Source organism: Aethina tumida, chromosome 1 (assembly GCF_024364675.1).
Source record: "Aethina tumida isolate Nest 87 chromosome 1, icAetTumi1.1, whole genome shotgun sequence".
NCBI lineage: Eukaryota > Metazoa > Arthropoda > Insecta > Coleoptera > Nitidulidae > Aethina > Aethina tumida.
In genome coordinates, this window is record NC_065435.1 from 57,669,228 (window position 1) to 57,689,277 (window position 20,050).

General features: G+C 30.9%; 4 protein-coding genes across 7 annotated transcripts; 1 reads left to right on the top strand and 3 right to left on the bottom strand.

Moving 5' to 3' along the window:
* Window positions 1–1,810: 1,810 nt before the first annotated feature.
* On the top strand, window positions 1,811–3,801 carry LOC109609349 (uncharacterized). Its single transcript, XM_020026003.2, has 2 exons — window positions 1,811–2,013; window positions 3,070–3,801. Exons 1-2 carry the CDS (start codon window positions 1,825–1,827, stop codon window positions 3,538–3,540), a joined length of 660 nt encoding a protein of 219 aa, XP_019881562.2. The 5' UTR covers window positions 1,811–1,824; the 3' UTR covers window positions 3,541–3,801.
* Window positions 3,802–9,972: 6,171 nt separating this feature from the next.
* LOC126264631 (uncharacterized) lies at window positions 9,973–11,262 on the bottom strand. 4 transcript variants are annotated; one of them, XM_049963267.1, is made up of 2 exons: window positions 10,874–11,262; window positions 9,973–10,657 (listed from the first exon to the last, which is right to left on the bottom strand). In XM_049963267.1, exons 1-2 carry the CDS (start codon window positions 11,202–11,204, stop codon window positions 10,116–10,118), a joined length of 873 nt encoding a protein of 290 aa, XP_049819224.1. In that variant the 5' UTR covers window positions 11,205–11,262; the 3' UTR covers window positions 9,973–10,115. The 4 variants fall into 4 exon arrangements, with proteins under 4 accessions (XP_049819224.1, XP_049819214.1, XP_049819217.1 ...); XM_049963257.1 differs by having other exon boundaries at window positions 10,730–11,262; XM_049963260.1 differs by having other exon boundaries at window positions 9,973–10,297; window positions 10,442–11,262.
* A 1,190-nt stretch (window positions 11,263–12,452) lies between these two features.
* LOC109609351 (E3 ubiquitin-protein ligase trul-1) lies at window positions 12,453–15,926 on the bottom strand. Its single transcript, XM_020026004.2, has 6 exons — window positions 15,811–15,926; window positions 15,625–15,747; window positions 15,256–15,567; window positions 15,079–15,201; window positions 12,924–13,041; window positions 12,453–12,869 (listed from the first exon to the last, which is right to left on the bottom strand). Exons 2-6 carry the CDS (start codon window positions 15,729–15,731, stop codon window positions 12,759–12,761), a joined length of 771 nt encoding a protein of 256 aa, XP_019881563.2. The 5' UTR covers window positions 15,732–15,747; window positions 15,811–15,926; the 3' UTR covers window positions 12,453–12,758.
* Window positions 15,927–16,275: 349 nt separating this feature from the next.
* On the bottom strand, window positions 16,276–18,114 carry LOC109609317 (uncharacterized). Its single transcript, XM_020025968.2, has 6 exons — window positions 18,036–18,114; window positions 17,852–17,974; window positions 17,483–17,794; window positions 17,307–17,429; window positions 16,613–16,709; window positions 16,276–16,552 (listed from the first exon to the last, which is right to left on the bottom strand). The coding sequence occupies exons 2-6, from the start codon at window positions 17,956–17,958 to the stop codon at window positions 16,520–16,522; spliced, it is 672 nt and encodes a 223-aa protein (XP_019881527.2). The 5' UTR covers window positions 17,959–17,974; window positions 18,036–18,114; the 3' UTR covers window positions 16,276–16,519.
* Window positions 18,115–20,050: the final 1,936 nt, after the last annotated feature.

Below are 20,050 nucleotides of genomic sequence, written 5' to 3' on the forward strand. Positions count from 1 at the left end.
TGAGTACTGAGAACAATTATACATTTTTCAATCTGACAATCATTTAAATTGTAAATCTAATTAAAAAATAATCTGATGAAATTCATTAATTATCTATAATTATCATCCTTAGTCCAGTTCTCATTATCGGAGTAACACTTTTGTTGACCTTATATTTATGAGGAAAATATTTATGAAATGTAACATTGTTTTCATCCACATTCAATATTCAAATCCTCAGAGTCCTTGTAATCATAATCCACAAAATGTGATGTTAATTGTACTTTGCATTGACAATAATTGTTCCATATTTTGCAATTTGAATTATAAATTTGTTATTTAATAAGAAATAAATTTGATTATTTCTATTAATCTGCTAATTAAGTTGATTTTTATGAACTTTTCCTGTTTTGTCCATATTATTGTTATTTTAATTCAAATTTCTGAAATTTTAGATATATATATTTTGTTGAAACAATATTTTTAATGCAAATTAATTATTACACAGTTATAAAAAATGTGATGTAATTTAAATGTTGCTTGTTTCCTTAAGAATAATGTGATGTAAACAAATAAAAAATATGTTTTAAAGTAGTTAAATGATATTCAAATAGAATAAACAAATTTTACATTTTCACAACTAAACATGAAAACATTTATTAACTAAATTTTGCCAAATATTTTCCATAATAAATGTTTTTTTTATAAAATAAACAAAATATGGAACAAATTTTTGTCTAAACATGTTTCTTTCTATGGGGAATCAGTTCTGATAATTATTTATTAGTTTCGTGTTATTTTAATTCATATTTAAACAACAATTTTATACAAATTAATTATATTTGCTGATTGTTTATTATGTTTATTTATTTTATTTGTCAAAATAGTAATAATAGTAATTATTATTATTATTAATATAATATGTATATACAAAATCCTGTTAACATTTTTCATAAAATAAATTGACTTCCATTTCAAAGCATTACGGAATAAAATAAAATATAAAAATATCAATATTTATGTCTAATTTTCACATGGACATCTTTGCTTCTATGAGCAATCAGTTCTGATAAACATTTGTCAGTTTTGTAATATTTTTATTATTATTTTAATTCATATTTAATAGAAATTTTCGTTAAATAAAAATATTCATTTGAAACAATATTTTTTGCAAATTGTTGACGTATTTATTTTATTTTAAAGTAATTAAATGAGATTTAAATAAAATAAAAAATGATTAGGCTGAACATCACATAATTTACAAAATAAATCCTGTTAGATATCTTTCATAATGAATATGTTTCATTTAAGAGAATCACGAAATAAAATAAATGAAAAAAATGTAATAAAACACCAATATCTTTGTCTATTTTTTACATGCCTCTATGACCAATCAGTTCAGATAATTATTTACCAGTTTTGAAATATTTTCTTATCATTTTAATTCATACTTAATTAAAATATTCATTATTTTAAAACATTTATTTAAAACCATATTTGTATGCAAATTGTGGAAATATATAAACTATTAAATGATATTTTAATTAAATAAAAGATATTTAGACTGAACATCACATCAGTTATAAACTAAATCCTGTTAGACATCTTTCATAACGAATACGTTTCATTTAAAAGAACCACGGAATGAAATAAATGAAATAAATGTAAAAATACCAATATTTTTGTCCATTTTTCACATGAACATCTTTGCCTCTATGAGCAACCAGTTCTGATAATCATTACCCGATGTCATCGGCAACGACTAACAAGAAACAAACAACTAAAACGATGCAAAAACAGCATTTGTAACTAGCAGCAAAGCGAGGAGCAAAGCAAAATGGTTAGATGTTGCTCGGTGCACCGGTTCTAGCCTTGACCACGGACAGGGGCAGAACCGCGAATACTGACGGTCATCAGCCCCATGTGGCTTTTTTTCCAAGGGATCCCGGCTCGGAGACGATCTATAAAAGCGATGCGACCGAGAGCTCACTCACACGCAATCGAAGACATCGGTTTAAGATGATCTACAAAACGGTGAGTGAAATATCTCTACCATTTTTTCATTTTTATTCTTATGGTTCTCGTAGTGGTGCGGGTTCTTTGTATTCGGTGTTGTGTGTTTTGGTGCGCAGTGTTATTTCTTCTTTTCAATTTATTATTTGTGTTTAGTTTTTTGGTTTCATTAATTAGTTCAAGAAATTTTGAAATTTAGAAAACCTACATTATTTTTATTTTTTTTTTTATTTTGAGAAAGAAATATTTTTAGTTATTTATACTTTTATACTTAAAAAAAAATAAATATTATAATATTAACTTTAATTAAGAATCTTTAAATATATAGATTCTTAATTAAAATTAATATATTTATTTTTTATTTGTATTTTCTAAGATAGTTAAAAATACAGATTTTTCTTCATTTAACTCGGTATAATTTTAAATATTTTGATGAAGAAGATTAACTATATTGATAATAAATTAAATAAATAATTAATATAACTAGGAAGATATTTCGTATCAAAATATTAATTAATTTCCATTAATTCCATTAATTAATAACACAGATTAAGATTAAATAAACTGATATCAATATAATCATAATTTTTAAATATTTTTGAATAAGTTCATTGATCATATATTTTCATATTTTTTGAACAATATTTACAATAACACAATAATTGACACAAATGTTAAAAATATCGGTGCTAAATATAAAAATCAATAGTATTGCAGCACATTTCTAATTTATTTCACATGAAATATTTATAAAAAAATAAAATTTATTTGTAAAACATATATTTTTCAGTATACCGAGGTGTTCCGGGTTTTGCCCGATTTTTTTCTAAATTAATTTACAAGCCACAATCTCTTAGACAATTTTAATAAAAAATGTACAATTTAACTAGAAATAAATATTCCAAGAATAATATCAAAAAACCCAGATGTTATAATTATAAATAATTAATTATTCAAAAATCAGTCCAGGGAAATTTTAATTCGTCTGACCTTTATTTGAATTCACACTCATTATATATGTAAAATGAAGTAAAATCACCTTAGTATATTGTAACAAAACAAAAAAAAATGTTACAGCTTATATTTAGTTGCGCCATCTGGATTGCCAGGGCGGCAACACTTGAATCGAAAGACGAAGCGTCGACAGCCCAACCCCTGCCCCAAACACAGCCCCTTCTGCCAGAATCTCCGCCGTTGCCAAACCCCATTCAAACGGAGCCCGAGGAACCGAAGCCCCAGCCCGTTCCCAAATTTCAATCGGACACCATCGACCGAAAGGATGTGGACCAGCCCGTAAATCAGGACTTGGTTCCCGGAGCTAATCCCGAAGTGAATCCCGAGAAACCATCGGACTTGGACACTGCCAACACGTACTGGGGCGGATATTACAGGAGACCTTACTACGGTTACGGAGGCGGTTGGAGGCGAGGTTGGGGTGGATACGGCGGATACGGAGGATACGGAGGTTACGGAGGCTGGGGCGGCGGATGGGGCGGTTACGGATACGGTAGAGGACTCGGCGGAGGCTGGAGAAGTTGGTACTGGTAAACCGAAGACTTTGAGGACATCAACAACGAATTAGATTAGCATTTAGTAGGCGATACCCACGGTGGTGCCAAGCAGGGAAGTGCGAATTGAGCTGTAGAAATTTGCGAAGTATTTCCGGCATACAATACGGACTTCTCTGCTCGTAATGTAAAACTTACTATGCCAGTAGGGTATATTAATGTTGGAATTGCACTGTTTTATTTATGTAGCGTTAATTTAAGTCAGGACAAATTTCTAACCACAATAAATATTTTAAGATTTCTTTTTTATTTTATTTTATTTTTATGCGTCCAAAAGACAGTTTATAAACTTTAATTTTGTCTCTATTAACATTTTTGTTCAGAAAACCAATTCATTTATCTATTTACGATGCAAAATTACTCAGTTTGTTCAAACTTGAGAATTTTCTCAGCAACAAATATAAATAAAACAAAATGTATTTTTTAAAATAATTTTATTAAAAAAGTACCAAATGCTAACTAGACAAATCAATATTACTGACTTTCATTATCCACTATTTCTTCTAGAAACTCTCTCTTGTCTGGCACGATAATGGAAAATAGGCCTGAATACATTCATTTCCGCAGTCTCCAGATTTTCCTCTAACACCTCAGATGATCTCCTTCTAATGTGATTTTTTGGATATGCAGTATTTGAGTGAAATCCCAGAAATAAAACCAGAAATAAAAATATCTAAAAGAACAATTTCAACAAATTAATTTGACAAAAAATGTAAAATAGATTAAAAATATTTAAGCTATAAAATAATATTAATATACTTACTTTTTTAAACAGCATGTTTACTGGTATCAGGAACTACAAATAATAACATTGGAATTTGTTTTTGTAATCTGCTATATATATGTAATACAAGTTGTTTTTCAGAAGGTGTTAATGTTCCTGTTAAATATAATTGTTTGCCGTAACATTATGTTTCAAGGGCCGTGTTTTGGAAACGTTTACATTAAAGCTATCACAACATATAAAACAACATTCAAGGAAATTTAAAACACCAGGCGACGACATATCACTAAAAAATACAGTTAAGAAATATCATCTTAAATTTCTATTAATAACAAAATTTAAATTCGTCTTTGTCACTAAAACTATTACTAAAGGTAGTTAACATTCAGTGTAACAAAGTGAGGAATTCACCATTTCTTGTTTCTGTTCCTTTTAGTCTTAATTAACTGTCAACATATGAAATTGGATATAGATTTTGGTAAGTCCTAAGCTTGAATAAGACAGGAGCATTCGATTACGGGCAGTGTTTGCACGGGTATTTGTCGAATTTTATTCGGATAAATATAGTAGTAAAATAACTGGGCTCAATCAGATTGATATCGCAGGTTGAGTCAATGTTGCTCAAAGTGTTATTTCTCATTTGTGTACTCGATTTTATCAAACTAACTACATAAATACCAAGAAATAGTAGACCAACGAAAACTACTGCAAATGAAGACCGATATTTGCGTTTGGGAGCCAGAGTAGAGTAGGGACTCTACAACGTTCTCTTCGCAACTGGTTGATTAGATAGACAATGCTACAGGAGTTCATGTACAGTAGTAATCGAAAGTATGGAACAATTTTAAGTAATTGAATATTTTTGTTAAACACTCTTTATTTTTAAATTCGTTATACCCTTTAAGATATCGTAATGGAACTAAGGTTTAGAAACTCATCAATATTTTTGTCTGACAGTGAATTTCAAGATACGAGCCCCAACAACTGTATATTGGGACAAAATAAATAGTTTCACATTTTATTTATACTAATATATGTTTTATTAATTTAATTCTATAGCCTTAGATTACTAACAATTAATGAAGACAATTAACAACACAAAAAATAGAATACTCTTTGCACTGTAACTTATAAAGAACAAAAATATCAATGGCATGGCAAATAAATATTGGGACAAGGTATGATATTTTATGTTTAATATAGAGTCACTTGAATTCGTTTAGGCATTAACTCCACTAGGGATCCGCACTTTTCTGGGATAAATTCATGCAAATCTCCTCTATTTTGGCCTTAAGTTGAGGTAATGCCCGTTGCGAGTTGTTTCTTAATGTTTATTCCATTTTATACTACACAGTTTCAATGACATTCAGATCATGCCAATAAAGAACATTAATACTGTTGAACGTCAAACAATTTTTTGCGATTTTGGCTGTATGAAGGCTGCTCCATCTTGTTGAAAAATGTAATTTTCGTCAACATCCAGTTTTTCAATAGTTGGCAGCAGACTATTTTGCAGTATTTGTTGATATTATGCGGCGTTCACAGTGCCATGAACAAATTCAAAGGATCCTAATCCTGTAGTAGCTATACAGCCCCAAATCATAACTCCTTTGGAAAACTTAAGCGTGTGTTTTAGGCAATCCTTGTGAAAAGTCTCAAGGTTTTTGCGAATAATTCGTTTTCGATAATCACCAACACAAACGTCGAATTTCATTTCGATTCGTCGCTATAAATTGCCCTAGACCAATCTTCTACAGACCAAGACAGCATTGACTTTGCCAACGTAAGCCTGTTTTGCTTTTATTATGACTTTAACAGTGGCTAACTTGTTATTTTATATTTTATTTCATAAAACTCATAAAGTCTACATTTATGAATATACTTGCGACAACATTCCCTTGATAAATTTAATCCGGTTTCATTATTCCATTCAATTGTAATTTGCCGTAACGTATTTCTTCGATCATTTTTGCATATTTTTATAAATAATCTTTGATTTCTTTTAGAAACTAATTTTGAACGACCCGGACTTTTACCTTTTTTCCAGAAGTTAGACAGAAATCATATAGACTGAATCCCACGTTGTGGAATTTAGTACCATGAAGCGATGTGTACCAAGTATAAGTTCGATTAGATGGTAGACAATACGTAAACAGGCCAGTTGGAACCAGACACGATTTTAAGTACCAATAACTAACACGGTGAAACACGGTGGTGATTCAATGGTATGAATTGAAGAGAAAATGGATCGTTTTGTTTATGAGATAATTTGGCAAATCATATGCTGCCCTCCTGTAGAAAATAATCTGCCTGAAGTTTGGAAGTTTCAACATAATAACTATCGAAAACAAACATCCAAACTTGACTCGTATTAATTAAACAAAATGGTTATGCTACCAAATTATTAATAATTAATATTAATTCACAAATTAAATTCACAATCTAATGAAATCAAAATTAAATTAATTTTTTTCCCGCCATTATAGCTCCATTTACGATAAGGGAATTGTGTGGAAGTAGCATGAAGAAATAAGTGACAAATTAGTACTAATTATCGACAATCACTTTGTCGGCTATAATTGAGACTGAAACCGATATATGAATGAAGCATAAATTTATTTTGAAGAAGACGACAATAAATTAAGTTTCTTATTTGGGTACCATCCTTGTTCAAGAATGATACTCGAAAAAGCGAAACTGAAAGGTTCTCGAGTCGGCAATGTTTATGAATGTGTTTAAGAAAATTTCTGTGAGAGTATGTGACAAACGGTCTAAAATCGAATTTTAGTTTAACTTGTCATCTATATTCTTGGTATTTATTTAATATGCATTAAGAATGTTCTAGAAATATCTGTTTTATTTGTTCTTCGTTTTAGATTGCATTTCTCTGAATATTTGAATATATTTAAAAAGATTTACGTCACATATTATTATAAATAAGCACTATTTTTTTAATTTAATTTTGAATTGTTTCTCTAGTTTATTTTTCTTTAAATACCTACCTACAACACAATTGAAACAATATGAAATATTGTTTAACAAATAAAATAATGTACTTACAAAAATAAAGTGTATATTTCAACTCTTAACACCATTTTATCAATTTGTTCAAGGGTGTTATTTTTATAGGGTTTTTTAATCAAACCAAACATTTTTCTACAACTTTTTTATTTATACACAAACAAATCTAAATCTAATCAGTCTTACAACAATAAACAAACACAAAATAAATAAAACAAACGGTTATCTACCATAAAACATTACACTAAAGGTTTTTTCTCTATATAATATCGCCGAACTTTGTAAAACGGAATATAAACATAGGTAAAGTAATCCCTATTCCTAATATCCTCCGGTAACATTTCTCCCGTCGGTAGCTCATCATCGTCTATGGTTCTTTTAGAGCGTTGCTTCTGATTTGAGTCGGTCAACTTTCCGAATACGTCTTCCTTCACCTCGGCACTGTAATTTTCATCAGCTCCTGCCAACCGGACTCGCACCCCTTGCTCATTCACTTTTTGTATCTGATCCTGCCCATTTTGTGGTCGACACTCACAAACTAAGAACACACAAAAACCAATAATGTACATGTATTTAGACATTGTGTCGAGATGATTAGAAGGCTTCGAGAACAATGATCGTTGTTGAAATGTTTACCGCTTTTATATTTAACAAGCGATAATGTTGCTAATTCGATATAATCGAATTGACGTCTTCGAAGGTTGCGTCAATGTTGATTTAAGAGCCTCTATGCATTAACGCCGACAGTTCAAATTTATATCTAATATTCAATTCAAAAATCGTATATGTGTATGTGCACGTATAATTTAATAAGGAATATAAGATAGAATTCATATTAAAAGTAACACCTCCACTTTTTATTTTTGAGTAGCTACATTCAATCCAGGATACCTTCCTAAACATTGTTTGATTTATCCTTGACTTAGTGCTAAAAGTTTTATTTTTACGAAATATAATTCATGAGTTAAAAATAGTAACCCAAGCCTTGTTTAAACGTAATTAATATAATTTACGTACCCATGTCACTATGTATAAAGAATAGCGAAGAGAAGTAAATTTTAGTTTTCAGTGTTTATTTATCTCTCTTTGTAAGAGCAACTTCACTGTGTTGATATGTTGCAGCAATTGTCAGTATTTTTAATTGTTTTGGTGGCTAGTGAATTTAGTTTTTCCATTGAAAACCCAACACAAGATCTGAATGTTGTAAATAAACCAATTGGTGCACGAAACGAATTGACAAAACCTGTTCGTTTGGGACGCGAAACGCAATTAAACGCATTAAAAAGTCGATTATTGCGAAGTACACTTTGGCCAAAAGAAACTGGTAAAGAATTTGATCGTTCAGTATCCAATATTCAGCTTGTGGGAAAGAACAACCCAAAGGATGATAACTCAGTAATTGAAAATATATTTCTCCAAGCAAAGTCCAATGTGGTAAAAAGAAGTGCGAAAGAAAAAGAGGAGGATGATTTGGAAACTGCAGAATGTGGAACGTTTCTTATTAAATTTAGAAAAGGCAGAAGAAGACATTAAACATTCAAGCAACCCCAATAACTCTTTTTTCAGCTATAGTTTTTCTGGTACGTATTTTGACACAATACACAAGTAACACAAGAGCAAAGCTATTTACTCAACTATTTATAACTATAGACAAAAACCTTTTAAGAACTTAATTGATGCCTTAGTGTTAATTTTGACTAATAGATATTAATTAACAAAATAACTTTATATAAATTGCAGACATTGTCGACCTCCATTTGCGAATATTCCCTTCACCGGTGAAACCATGTCGAATTATTTACTATTTTATATCATATGCTTAGTGATGTGTTATTGCAGTTCTATGGGAAAATTTCAAGGTTATAACTGGCAGGCAACTTCCCTTGTTCCGAGTGACGACAGTGATGTGGAAAAAAGTATCACTAATGAAAGAGAGAAAAGATCCGAAGAGTTCTTTGAAGATGACAAAAGTGAATTAAGTGAAATTCGCGGTGATTTGTTAGCCTCACAAACTGTTTTTCGCCCATATTTCAAAGTCAGCCGATATAACATTAGAAGACAACGCATTCCTGGATAAATAACACTATAAATTATATTTGCTAAATTTATTGATTAATATTGGAATTGTTTTCGTTCTCATAGTTGTGCAAATGTAGTTTTTTAAAGTTATTGATACGTTTATGATGTAATTTTAAATAAAAATGATGTCTTAAAGAAGTGATTATTATTTATATTTATATTAAACTTCCACGTATAGCTCCGCCAAACATTAGGTGGAAAGAATACAGAAAATATTTTTGAGAGACTTGTAAACTTAAATTTTTGTAATCACTCACAAATCTAAAGGTGATATTTGTGGGTGAATGTTTCTTCATTTGTTTGAATAATAGTTTTTCAAGAACATAAATTCTATTCAATATAAATTTGAAGAACCAAATAATATTAGATTTATCAAAAATAAATGATTTTAAGTTGGTTTAGTTGAACCTTGTTATATATATTATTAATAGCTAATTAATTATAAGTAGAACAATATTTAAATTTGACAAATATTATTATAGATCATTATTCAAATAAGGGTATACTTAAAATAGTAGTGATATGTTATGCAAACAAATTTTATTCTTTTTTACTATGTATATTAACAATTAAATAAATACCAAAATGTTACAATAACAATGAGTATTTATTTATATAAAAATACAAACAATATAATAAATATACCACCACAGCTCAACTTTGATTAAATCGATATTTGTACTACTATAAAATATTTAAACAACAATTTCTACACACTAATTATAACAATTTTACTTCTTTGTCTTCTTCTTGAAGGCCAAAATGGGAAGAGCAATAGTAGCACGTTTAGATCTTCCTGAATCTTCATCCTTACTTAAATCCAATGATCTTTTTCCCCTATGGAAATTTCTTGGTAAAAAGATGGCTCCACTCTCAGCGGTGTCCATATCTTCTAAATTGGCTGAACGTTTGCCTCTTCTAAAATTTCTTGGTAAAAAAATTGCTCCACTTTCGGCTTCCTCCATATCATCCACAGAACGTTTGCCTCTTCTGAAGTTACGTGGCAGGAATATTGCACCACTTTCAGCTTCCTCCATATCATCCGTAGAACGTTTGCCTCTTCTGAAGTTACGTGGAAGGAAGATTGCACCACTTTCAGCCTCTTCCATATCATCTGTAGAACGTTTGCCTCTTCTAAAGTTACGTGGCAAGAAGATTGCTCCGCTTTCGGCTTCTTCCATATCATCTGCCGACCGTTTGCCTCTTCTGAAGTTACGTGGCAGGAATATTGCACCACTTTCAGCTTCCTCCATATCATCCGCGGAACGTTTGCCTCTTCTAAAGTTACGGGGCAGGAATATTGCACCACTCTCAGCTTCCTCCATATCATCCGCAGAACGTTTGCCTCTTCTGAAGTTACGTGGCAGGAAGATTGCTCCACTTTCAGCCTCTTCCATATCATCTACGGAACGCTTGCCTCTTCTAAAATTTCTTGGTAGGAAAATTGCTCCACTTTCAGCTTCTTCCATATCATCCGCAGAACGTTTGCCTCTTCTGAAGTTACGTGGAAGGAAAATTGCTCCGCTCTCGGCTTCATCCATGTCATCCACAGAACGTTTGCTGATGAACTCATTTCCTGTTAGAAAAGAACTTCTGTCTGTCTTCAACGATCTGACGATTCTTTCCCTGCCGGTTAGAGAAACACCTGGTTCCCTGAAGATTGACCTCTTGACTATCTTTTCTGTATCTGCTAGTGGTGATTCCACGTCTTTGATGATGGACCTCTTGGATATGTCCAACACATCTTCCTCCTCCAAGGGTTGACTTTGAGAATTGGTAATGGCACCGACTACAATGAGTAAAATGAAAATTTTCTTCATTTTAACTCGGATGCTGCCGCTGTTAGAAGTAACTTGATTGATACGATACTCTCAATAATCTAATATCAATTGAATGGACCTTACTAAATTTATACTTGTGAGTAAGCAGATGATAATAAACACTAAATGGTATTGACGCTATTAGGTCGGTAAATACATTGTTTTTGCCTCAGCATAACAGGTGATAATTTTTAAATAAAACATTGTTAAAAAAACAAGCGTCAATACTTTCTCTGCAAAGAGACAGAAGCTATACGTCTTCATACACACGCGTTATTTTAACGCTAAATTCAATTATGACTTTAAAAAGTATGATTATAGTTACCAATTCACACTGGTTTATTACTTTGATAATTAAAAATTATTTATGCATATAGTTATAATTAATTCATACATTATATGATAAATATTAAGTAATAAAAATGTTAAAAATTGTTTAACTTATTATTAGTATTCTATTTGTGTTTGTAAATTTTTGAAATTTAAAAATAGATTATTGTCTATTTAAAATATAATATATCAAAATATTTCAAATAAATATATAATAATACTTAAAATTTATAATTAAATGTGTAAAACTTTTTTCTCATTCTCTACTATATTGGTTTATCATATTTTCAGAACCTTACTAAAAATTACTAATATAATTATAATATAATACTAATTAAATAACTCTGGGAGACGCTCACGAAATTTAAAAATAAAATAAATAATATAATATAATAAAATTTTATACATTATTTTAATTATTTATATAAAAAATAAGCCCCTGTAAATTCTAAATGAAAATGTGGGATTCTTTTAAAATTAAAATTTGAGTTAAGTACACGTTTTATATTTAAAAAATGAATTGTTCAAATACTAGATATATAGAAATAGAGATAATGATCACTGTTAATAATTAATAGATATAAGTACAGGTACATTTAAAATTTGAGGGATCCTTTTAAAATTAAAATTTGAGTTTTAAGTAAGAGTTTTAGAATTTAAAAACTGAATTGCTCAAATTCTAGATATATTGATATATAGAAATACATCATCACTGTTAATAATTAATAGATATAGGTATAGGTATGTCTTATCTAAAACTGTTGATGACTAAATCGAGAAATATTTGGGAAAAAACCCATTCGTTTGGTAGTTGGTAGTAAACAAAGTCCAATTCTATTTATATTGATCTGCCTTATATTCGGCATACATTTCTTATGTATATAAAATACAATTAAAGGCGTAAAAAATACAACAATCTAAAGAATAAAAGGTATATTTTAAAAATCATTAGTATACATATAAAAATTCATTATAAATAATTACGTACTGTGAATTTGCCTCTAAGAGTCCATAAGCGTTTTCCAATTTTTATTTTAAATTTTAGATAAAGTTGTTACTTTGGCGTAGAGATATACCTCGAATTGCTCCGAATATTACAGGACAACATTTTTAGAAGCTCCAAGAGACCATAATTAACACATTTTATGTACACTACGTACTTAATTTTAATACAGTAATTTTGTTTACCTCAGCAAATGTTTCTACATGAATATTTCTTTAGGTTTATTTTTTATTTATTTTCTTTCTTATTTCATGTTGAAGTGATGAATTGTTTCTTTTATGTCCTTGTTTTGTAGCATATTTGGATGAAAGATCATGTACACGAGTCAAAGACTGAAATTAATGGACTTACTATTTAGAAATTATTAAAATTTGTTAAATTTTTACCTTGTATACGTGTGTAGTTTTCTTAGCCATTTTTAACCTTTTTTTATACTCGTCTAATTTATTTTTTAGATATCGCTTTTCTTGAGCTTGTAGTTCTTTAAGATTTCTATAGGTTTTCCTGAAAATTTAAAATTTTTTTTATGTGCCAGTGGAATGTGGTGGCGGTATAATTAAAGTGAGATGAATTTGGCACACCCCACTGGCATTTTGTTCCATCTTTTCCATATAAACTCATATTCAAAAATTGGGGAAGCCCCCAGGATAGATTCACCTAGTCGTGGCGCTGGGGCTCAGTACCACTCCACAAACCAGTGGCAGTGGGAAGCTAACGGATCCAACCCCGTAACTCCAATCCTTCCCCAGGAAGATCTCGGATCTTCCTCAGATTGGTCTTGCTCTTCAGAATCCAGTTAACAGGGGGCTAGCCCGGAGAGGGGTTTTTAGTCGATGTGAATCCGACACTGCCTTCGAATTACGTCAGGAGTGCATCTTTTATAAGATTTTCCCCATTTTGTTCCAAAAAAAAATTGGGAAAGGACTTTTTTGGATTAAAATGGGTCCACTTTAATTGTAATTGATTGCAAACAATCTGTCGGCAAAAAATAAGAGATATTGCAAGTTCTGTGAAAAGAAAGAAAATTGTCAAATGTGTATTATCAAAGTATCCAGCGCCTTTTAAATGTGTCACAAAAAATTAAAATAAATTTAATTGCAAAATGAAAGATTTTCAAAAATGGTTCAATATCTTGTAAGACCACCTCTAGCTTCCACAACAGCTTGAATATGATAAGGCATGCTTGTCAATTGTATCTTGAGAAATATTGTCCCAGATTTGAAGTAAGGCATTCCATGACTGCAGAAGTGTGGTAGGAGCCGGTTCGTGAGTATCTAACGCCCTTTGAACAACATCCCACATGTGTTCGATGGGATTCAGGTCGGGTAACATCGATGTCAAAGGAAGAGGAAGTTTATTTAAGAACCTCGAAAATCGAGTTAACAATGTTTCTGATGATGTCTTTTCTATACATTTCACTGTTCATGTGCCGTCTCAAATATTCAATGGCATCCGGCGACCTACAGCGATGCCGCCTCAAACGATTATCTAACCACCTCTAAAAGTGTGAACTTAATGGACAAATCCGCGATGCATTGAAAAGTTTCTTGGCCTCCACGTCCAAACTCGCCTCGAGTCATTATGCAAACCATACCTGGACACGGTTGCGTTCAGTGAGCAGTCTTCTATTATAGACACTAAACCGACTTAGTGAAGTCGATTTCAAATGGTTCCAACAGATACTTTTCTACCAGTGGCCACGTGGAATGGGCGAAGTATCAAGTTAGCCGATATTATGGTGTCTCTTCTTGCATTTTGGGTGATGCCATAGTCTTGATTGACGGTTGTGCACTTTGCTCTACCCTGTTCAAGTCTTTTACGTATATTATGCGTGTCTTTGTGATGTTCCCATCACTATCTCAACATCGACTTAGTACATACCACCGTTGTGCACTCAATGTTATCAAACTGGCTTTACTTTAGAAGAACCAAGAGGTGGTAGACCAAGGACAGTTACCGCTAATGAAGGCCGATCTTTGCTACTGAGATCTAGTAGGAGCCCATGTGGTCTACTCAGCAAGCAAAAGCTAGAGAAGCTCGCTATTGCTCGAGTTATGGCCGAATGGAGCTTTTAACACACGAAAACCATTGCGACGGTTCCATTTGACCCACGACCACCAGCAAGATCTCATCTTGACCTGACAGAGTCAAGTTTTCAAGTGGGTTCAGTATGTGTAGGATTTTGTTATAAATAAGATAAATTACATATTACCAAATTTTTGAGCTGCCATCGACAAGAACTGCATTGCTCAGGAATTGTGACATCTTCTGAGTCACGCATGGAATATGCCAAAACGGCGGTTCTCGAAGTAATAATCTACGAACATAGGCCAATCTACCCCAAAAAGAATTGAGTAACTCATAAAAGGCATGCAAGAGAGATATGCAGCCATCGATGCCTATGGATGACAATGCAATGTACGTATAAATTTGATTAAAAATCAAAAAAGTTCATTTATGTTAAATTTGTTAAGAAATTCTTTCTTCAATACACCCAACTTTTGAACATGAGTTTACCACATATTCCGACCTCATACTTACTTCTTTTTGATAATTCGAGCTTTAATACTTGTTATATACATTTTATGAACAGCTACAGAATTATTCTTGTCTGATAATAAATTTGTCAGCGATAATTTTCTTCTTTCATTAATTGTCATTGACCTAGAACATGATTAAATTAGAAATATTCTACTGTAAGCTATATAATTAATATACCTTCTTAGTGAAGGAACCATCCCATTTAAAACATTTATTCCATTTTTTATTCGATAAATTCTATCGGAAATACGTTTACTGTGCCGTTCATTTTGATAAATTCCATTTACCAAGTTCATACAAGTATCTTGTTGTTTTTTGTTTCTCTCTTCGAACATCTTAATATGATTAATTTTAGATGTGAGGTTGTTGTTCAAAGACTCGATCTGCTCTTGAAAATGTTTCGCCGTAAAAACCTTGTCAAAAGTAACAAACACTTTGTGTATAGAGTTAATAGAACATGTTTCCCCGCACACTGGACAGACCTGCGATCTATCGTAAAAAGAATTATTAAACAAACAATATACTTTAATACGTTGCATAGTATACATTTTTAACCTGTGCGTGATGCAGGCGCGGTGAAAAATGTGACCGCACAATGCAGCGGAAATATCGGAGTTGTTTGTAAATTGTCTTTGACATATTACACACTTCATTGTGATTTTACGGTACCTATAAATTATTAAAAAAAATATATAAAACCGAAAATTTATTTATATTATACTCTTTACTTACTTGACACGTGTGTCACAAAATTCAAATATCGCATAAGAAATTTTTTCGACGATACATGTAATAATACAAATGCGTATAAAATAAAAATGTAAAGATTCTATGACAACTAGAAACTGTCAAAAATTGACAACTTTATACGCGGTAGACAAAAAAAGTTTACGTGAACTTGTCAGTTCTAAACAATTACTGCTTGGCTATAAATTAAAACTATTCACCACAACTTAAGTTGTCTTTAAACTCTAGTCGTCGTTCAAGAGACAAGTCAGTCTCTGTTGCTTTTGTATTATCTTCAGTGATTCTAAAACTTCATTTTACTGTTCAGTTTCACTAACGTTGTTTTTCAGTTTCTTCCTAGTTTGAAATTTTAAATCTTCCTTGTTTTTTTTTTTGATTTAAGGGAGTTCTGTATCAACTTTAATTAAAGCTAATTTCGATATGGATGTAATGAAAATAAATAAAAAAATCTAAAGAAAAAAATCTATATTCAAAAAATTAATAAACATACATTCAAATTATTGACATATGTAATAACTCTGCAAGAGAACCTTTTCATATGTTATTAATATATAGATGAAGTAAAGTTTTTTTTTGAAATTTTTTCATTAATGGGTATAGAATAGTACAATAACCAGCTGCAGATAACTAAATTTAACAAACATTTCAGTAGATGTTATATTTAGAAGTTCTTGAGGATGATTCTTCTTCTAAGTCATTGTTCTGTGGCTGTTTCAGTTAAATTAACCTGTGGATGAATTTAACATACATTTTTACTCCACCAACCCTGTAATAAATATACTTTTACCTGAACTTGTTCCAATTTCATTTTATACTTCTGTAGTTTATTTTTAATTTGTTGTTTTTCTTGATGTTGTTCATTTACAAGGGTATCATACTTGATACTGAAAATTAAAAATAATGTATATAACAGAATTTGGTATATTTCAACTTTCAACGATCAAAAGTCATGTTTATATCCGCATCCAATCGGTATCGTCTCAACTTAACTATTTTCAATCTTCAATATGTGGTTTTTAGAATTGTTATTAAGAAAGGTGCGCTAAATCTCACAATAGGCTACAGCTAAGTGTTGCTGAAAAAACTAGGTGGTGATGACATTACCCCGAAGTAATGCTGTGAGGCAGTGCCAGGGTGGAATAGTGATGAAGGGAGGGGTATTAGCTGGTTAAAGTCTAGCACTACCCGATACACTGACACCAGTGTCAGGTGACCGTGATGGATTTCTCCTCCACCAAAAGAAAAGGTGATGATGATACTGTGATAATGGTGTGTAAAATTCAATTAAAATACATGCAAATAAATTAAACCACTGACAAATTCTGTGTCAACTGGAACTAGTACCAATAATCTCATGTGAGTAAATGTGATTCTCACTCGCAGAAAATTTCATAGCTACCGACTGGATGAAATTTGAATTGAAATCGGGTATGGATTTGTTGTCTACTACTACTCACTTTTCGTTAATAATTAATACTTACTTCTCGTTAATAATTTGAGCTTTAATACTTTTTATATACTTTTTATGCTCATCAACAGAATTATGCTTGTTTGATAATAAATTTCTCAGTGATAATTTTCTTCTTTCTTTAATCATAATTGACCTAAAACATTGATTTTAGAAATATTCTACCGTAAGATTTTATAATTAATATACTTTCTTAGTGAAGGCACCATCCCATTTAAATCATTTATTCCATTTCTGATTTGATTAATTCTAGTGTAAATACGATTTTTGCGTAGTTCATTTTCATGAATATCACTCATCAAGTACAAACAATTATCTTTCTGAATTCTGTTCCCCTCTTTGAACGTCTTAATGTGATTAATTTTAGATGTGAGTTTGTGGTTCAAAGACTCAATCTGTTCTTGAAAATGATTCGTCGTAAAAGCTCTGTCAAAAGTAACAAACACTTTGTGTATAGAGTCAATAGAACATCCCTCCCCGCACACTGGACAGACCGGAGATCTATCATAAAAATAATTATTAAATAAACAAAATACTTTAGTACGTTGCATAGTATACCTTTCTAAACTCTGTATGATGCAGACGCGGTCAAAAATGTGACCGCACAATGTAACGAAAACATCCGAGTTATTCGTAAATTGTATTTGGCATATCACACACTTCATTCTGATTTTACGGTACCTATAAATTATTACAAAAAATATAAAACCGAAAATTTATTTATATTATATTGTTTACTCACTTGAAACGTGTGTCACAAAATTCAGTATCGCATAAGAAATTTTTTCGACGATGCAAATGCGTATAAAGTAAAAATGTAAAGTTTCTATGACAACTAGAAATATCAAAAATTAACAACTTTATACACGGTAGACAAAAGAATTTACGTGAACTTGTCAGTTCAAAGCAATTACTGGTTGGCTGTAAATTAAATCCATTCACCACAACTTAAGTTGTCTTTAAACTCCAGTCTTTGTACAAGGGACAAGTCAGTCTCTGTTGCTTTTGTATTATCTTCAGTGATTCTGAAACTTCATTTTGATGTTCCGTTTCACTAACGCTGTTTTCCAGTTTCTTACACGACTAGAGCCTATCAAACTTTAACTTAAACTTTAACATGAAATAACAACAAGACTTCAAAATTTTCTAGTTTGAAATTTTAAGTCCTCCTTTTTTTAGTTCTGAACCAACTTTAATTAAAGCTAATTTCGGTTTGAATGTAATGAAAATAAATAAAAGGATCTATATTTAAAAAATTAATAAACATATATTCAACTTATTGACGTATGTAAAAGTTCTGCAAGAAAACTTTTTCATATGTTATTATTATTATTATTTTTTATTAATGGGATTAGAATATTATAGAATAGTACAATAACCAGCTGTAGATGACGAAAATTAATAAACAATTCAAATGTTGGTCCTTGAGGATGATTCTCTATGGTAGTTCACTATTCATAATTGAAATCAATAAAGATGGAGTACTGCTTCTAAGTTCTTGTTCCGTAGCTGTTGCAATTAAATTATGCTGTGGATGGATTTAACATTAATTTGTTGTTTTTCTTGACGTTGTTCTCTTTTATAAAATTATCATACTTTTTCTGTGTCATCTGGAACTAGTACCAATAATCTCGTGTGAGTAAATGTGATTCTCACTCGCAGGAATTCACAAAAACTGTTTTCATCTATTCGATGGTCAATGTAAAGTACAATTAATCTTAGGAACATATGGCAACGTAAAACTGAATGTATCAAATTAGTTACTATATATTTTGTTTTAACCAATTGTTGTTTTGTTTTCGGTATCATGATACTGTAAAAATAATACATTTTTGTTGAATAGTATCATATCAATATGGAAGAATAATTTAAAATTATGTCTTTATTAAGTTTTAGCTTTAAATGTTTATTATTTTTGTTTTTATACATAAATTGAATGCTATATGAAATATCAATAACACGTGTTTTATTTTTATTGATTTTATATGTAATTTATTCAAGTTTGACTAAAATTATTTAGTTTAAACGAAGAAAAACCGAGGAGTAAATGTTAAGAGAAGTTGGAATGTTAGAACCTGGTGCAACTCAAAATGAGGTATCGAGCTTGTTAGTCACCAATCAGAGTACACTTAATGTAAATACAAAAATGGCAACAGCATCCGAGTTGGTTTCTGAGCTACAGTTAACTCATAATTTTACTGTAAATGTTCAAGCAGTAAGACTAGCTTACATGAAGCCAATTTACATGTTCGAAGACCACTGAGAGTTCCACCACTGCGTCGGGGCAATCGCGATGCAAGAATCACTTGGGCTCAAGAACACGAAAATTGGGCCTGAGAACGATGGGTAACAGTTTTATTTATCGATAAATCTGAGAGTCGAAGAACAAGTTTGGAGAGCTCCTGGACAGACAGCTCGTCTGCAAACGGCACAGGAAGATCACAACTATCGAGGTTCAGTATTTTCAGTATGAGCAGAAAACGCAGGGCTGTTAGTAATGTCCGAGGGGGTGATATAACTTAAGAGATAAAATAATTAATTATTGCTATAATTTCGATGTTTGAATATTTTTAGTTTATTGGAAATTGTATTCTATATCTACATACATTTTTACTGGAAGACTGACAGTAAAAAAGGAGTTTAATTTGGCAAGATAAAAGTTAAAATTAAGAAAAATTAATATTTTATTCTACTTTATTTATAATATCCCTAGACCGTGTTAATCTGTGAACAATTGATATTAAAAATACAGTATTA

Excerpts from the sequence above, each read along its gene's own strand:
- LOC109609349 (XM_020026003.2), top strand. The coding sequence starts at position 1,825 with ATGTTGCTCGGTGCACCGGTTCTAGCCTTGACCACGGACAGGGGCAGA. Across the intron at positions 2,014-3,069 it reads TTAAGATGATCTACAAAACG|CTTATATTTAGTTGCGCCAT; the intron begins GTGAGTGAAATA and ends AAAATGTTACAG.
- LOC126264631 (XM_049963257.1), bottom strand. The coding sequence starts at position 11,204 with ATGAAGAAAATTTTCATTTTACTCATTGTAGTCGGTGCCATTACCAAT. Across the intron at positions 10,658-10,729 it reads GCCACGTAACTTCAGAAGAG|GCAAACGTTCCGCGGATGAT; the intron begins GCAAACGTTCTG and ends ACTTTAGAAGAG.
- LOC109609351 (XM_020026004.2), bottom strand. The coding sequence starts at position 15,731 with ATGAAGTGTGTAATATGTCAAAGACAATTTACAAACAACTCCGATATT. Across the intron at positions 15,202-15,255 it reads ATGGTTCCTTCACTAAGAAG|GTCAATGACAATTAATGAAA; the intron begins GTATATTAATTA and ends ATCATGTTCTAG. Across the intron at positions 12,870-12,923 it reads AAACTACACACGTATACAAG|TCTTTGACTCGTGTACATGA; the intron begins GTAAAAATTTAA and ends CATTAATTTCAG.
- LOC109609317 (XM_020025968.2), bottom strand. The coding sequence starts at position 17,958 with ATGAAGTGTGTGATATGCCAAATACAATTTACGAATAACTCGGATGTT. Across the intron at positions 17,795-17,851 it reads ATCATACAGAGTTTAGAAAG|ATCTCCGGTCTGTCCAGTGT; the intron begins GTATACTATGCA and ends TTTTTATGATAG. Across the intron at positions 16,710-17,306 it reads GCTCAAATTATTAACGAGAA|TATCAAGTATGATACCCTTG; the intron begins GTAAGTATTAAT and ends TTTAATTTTCAG.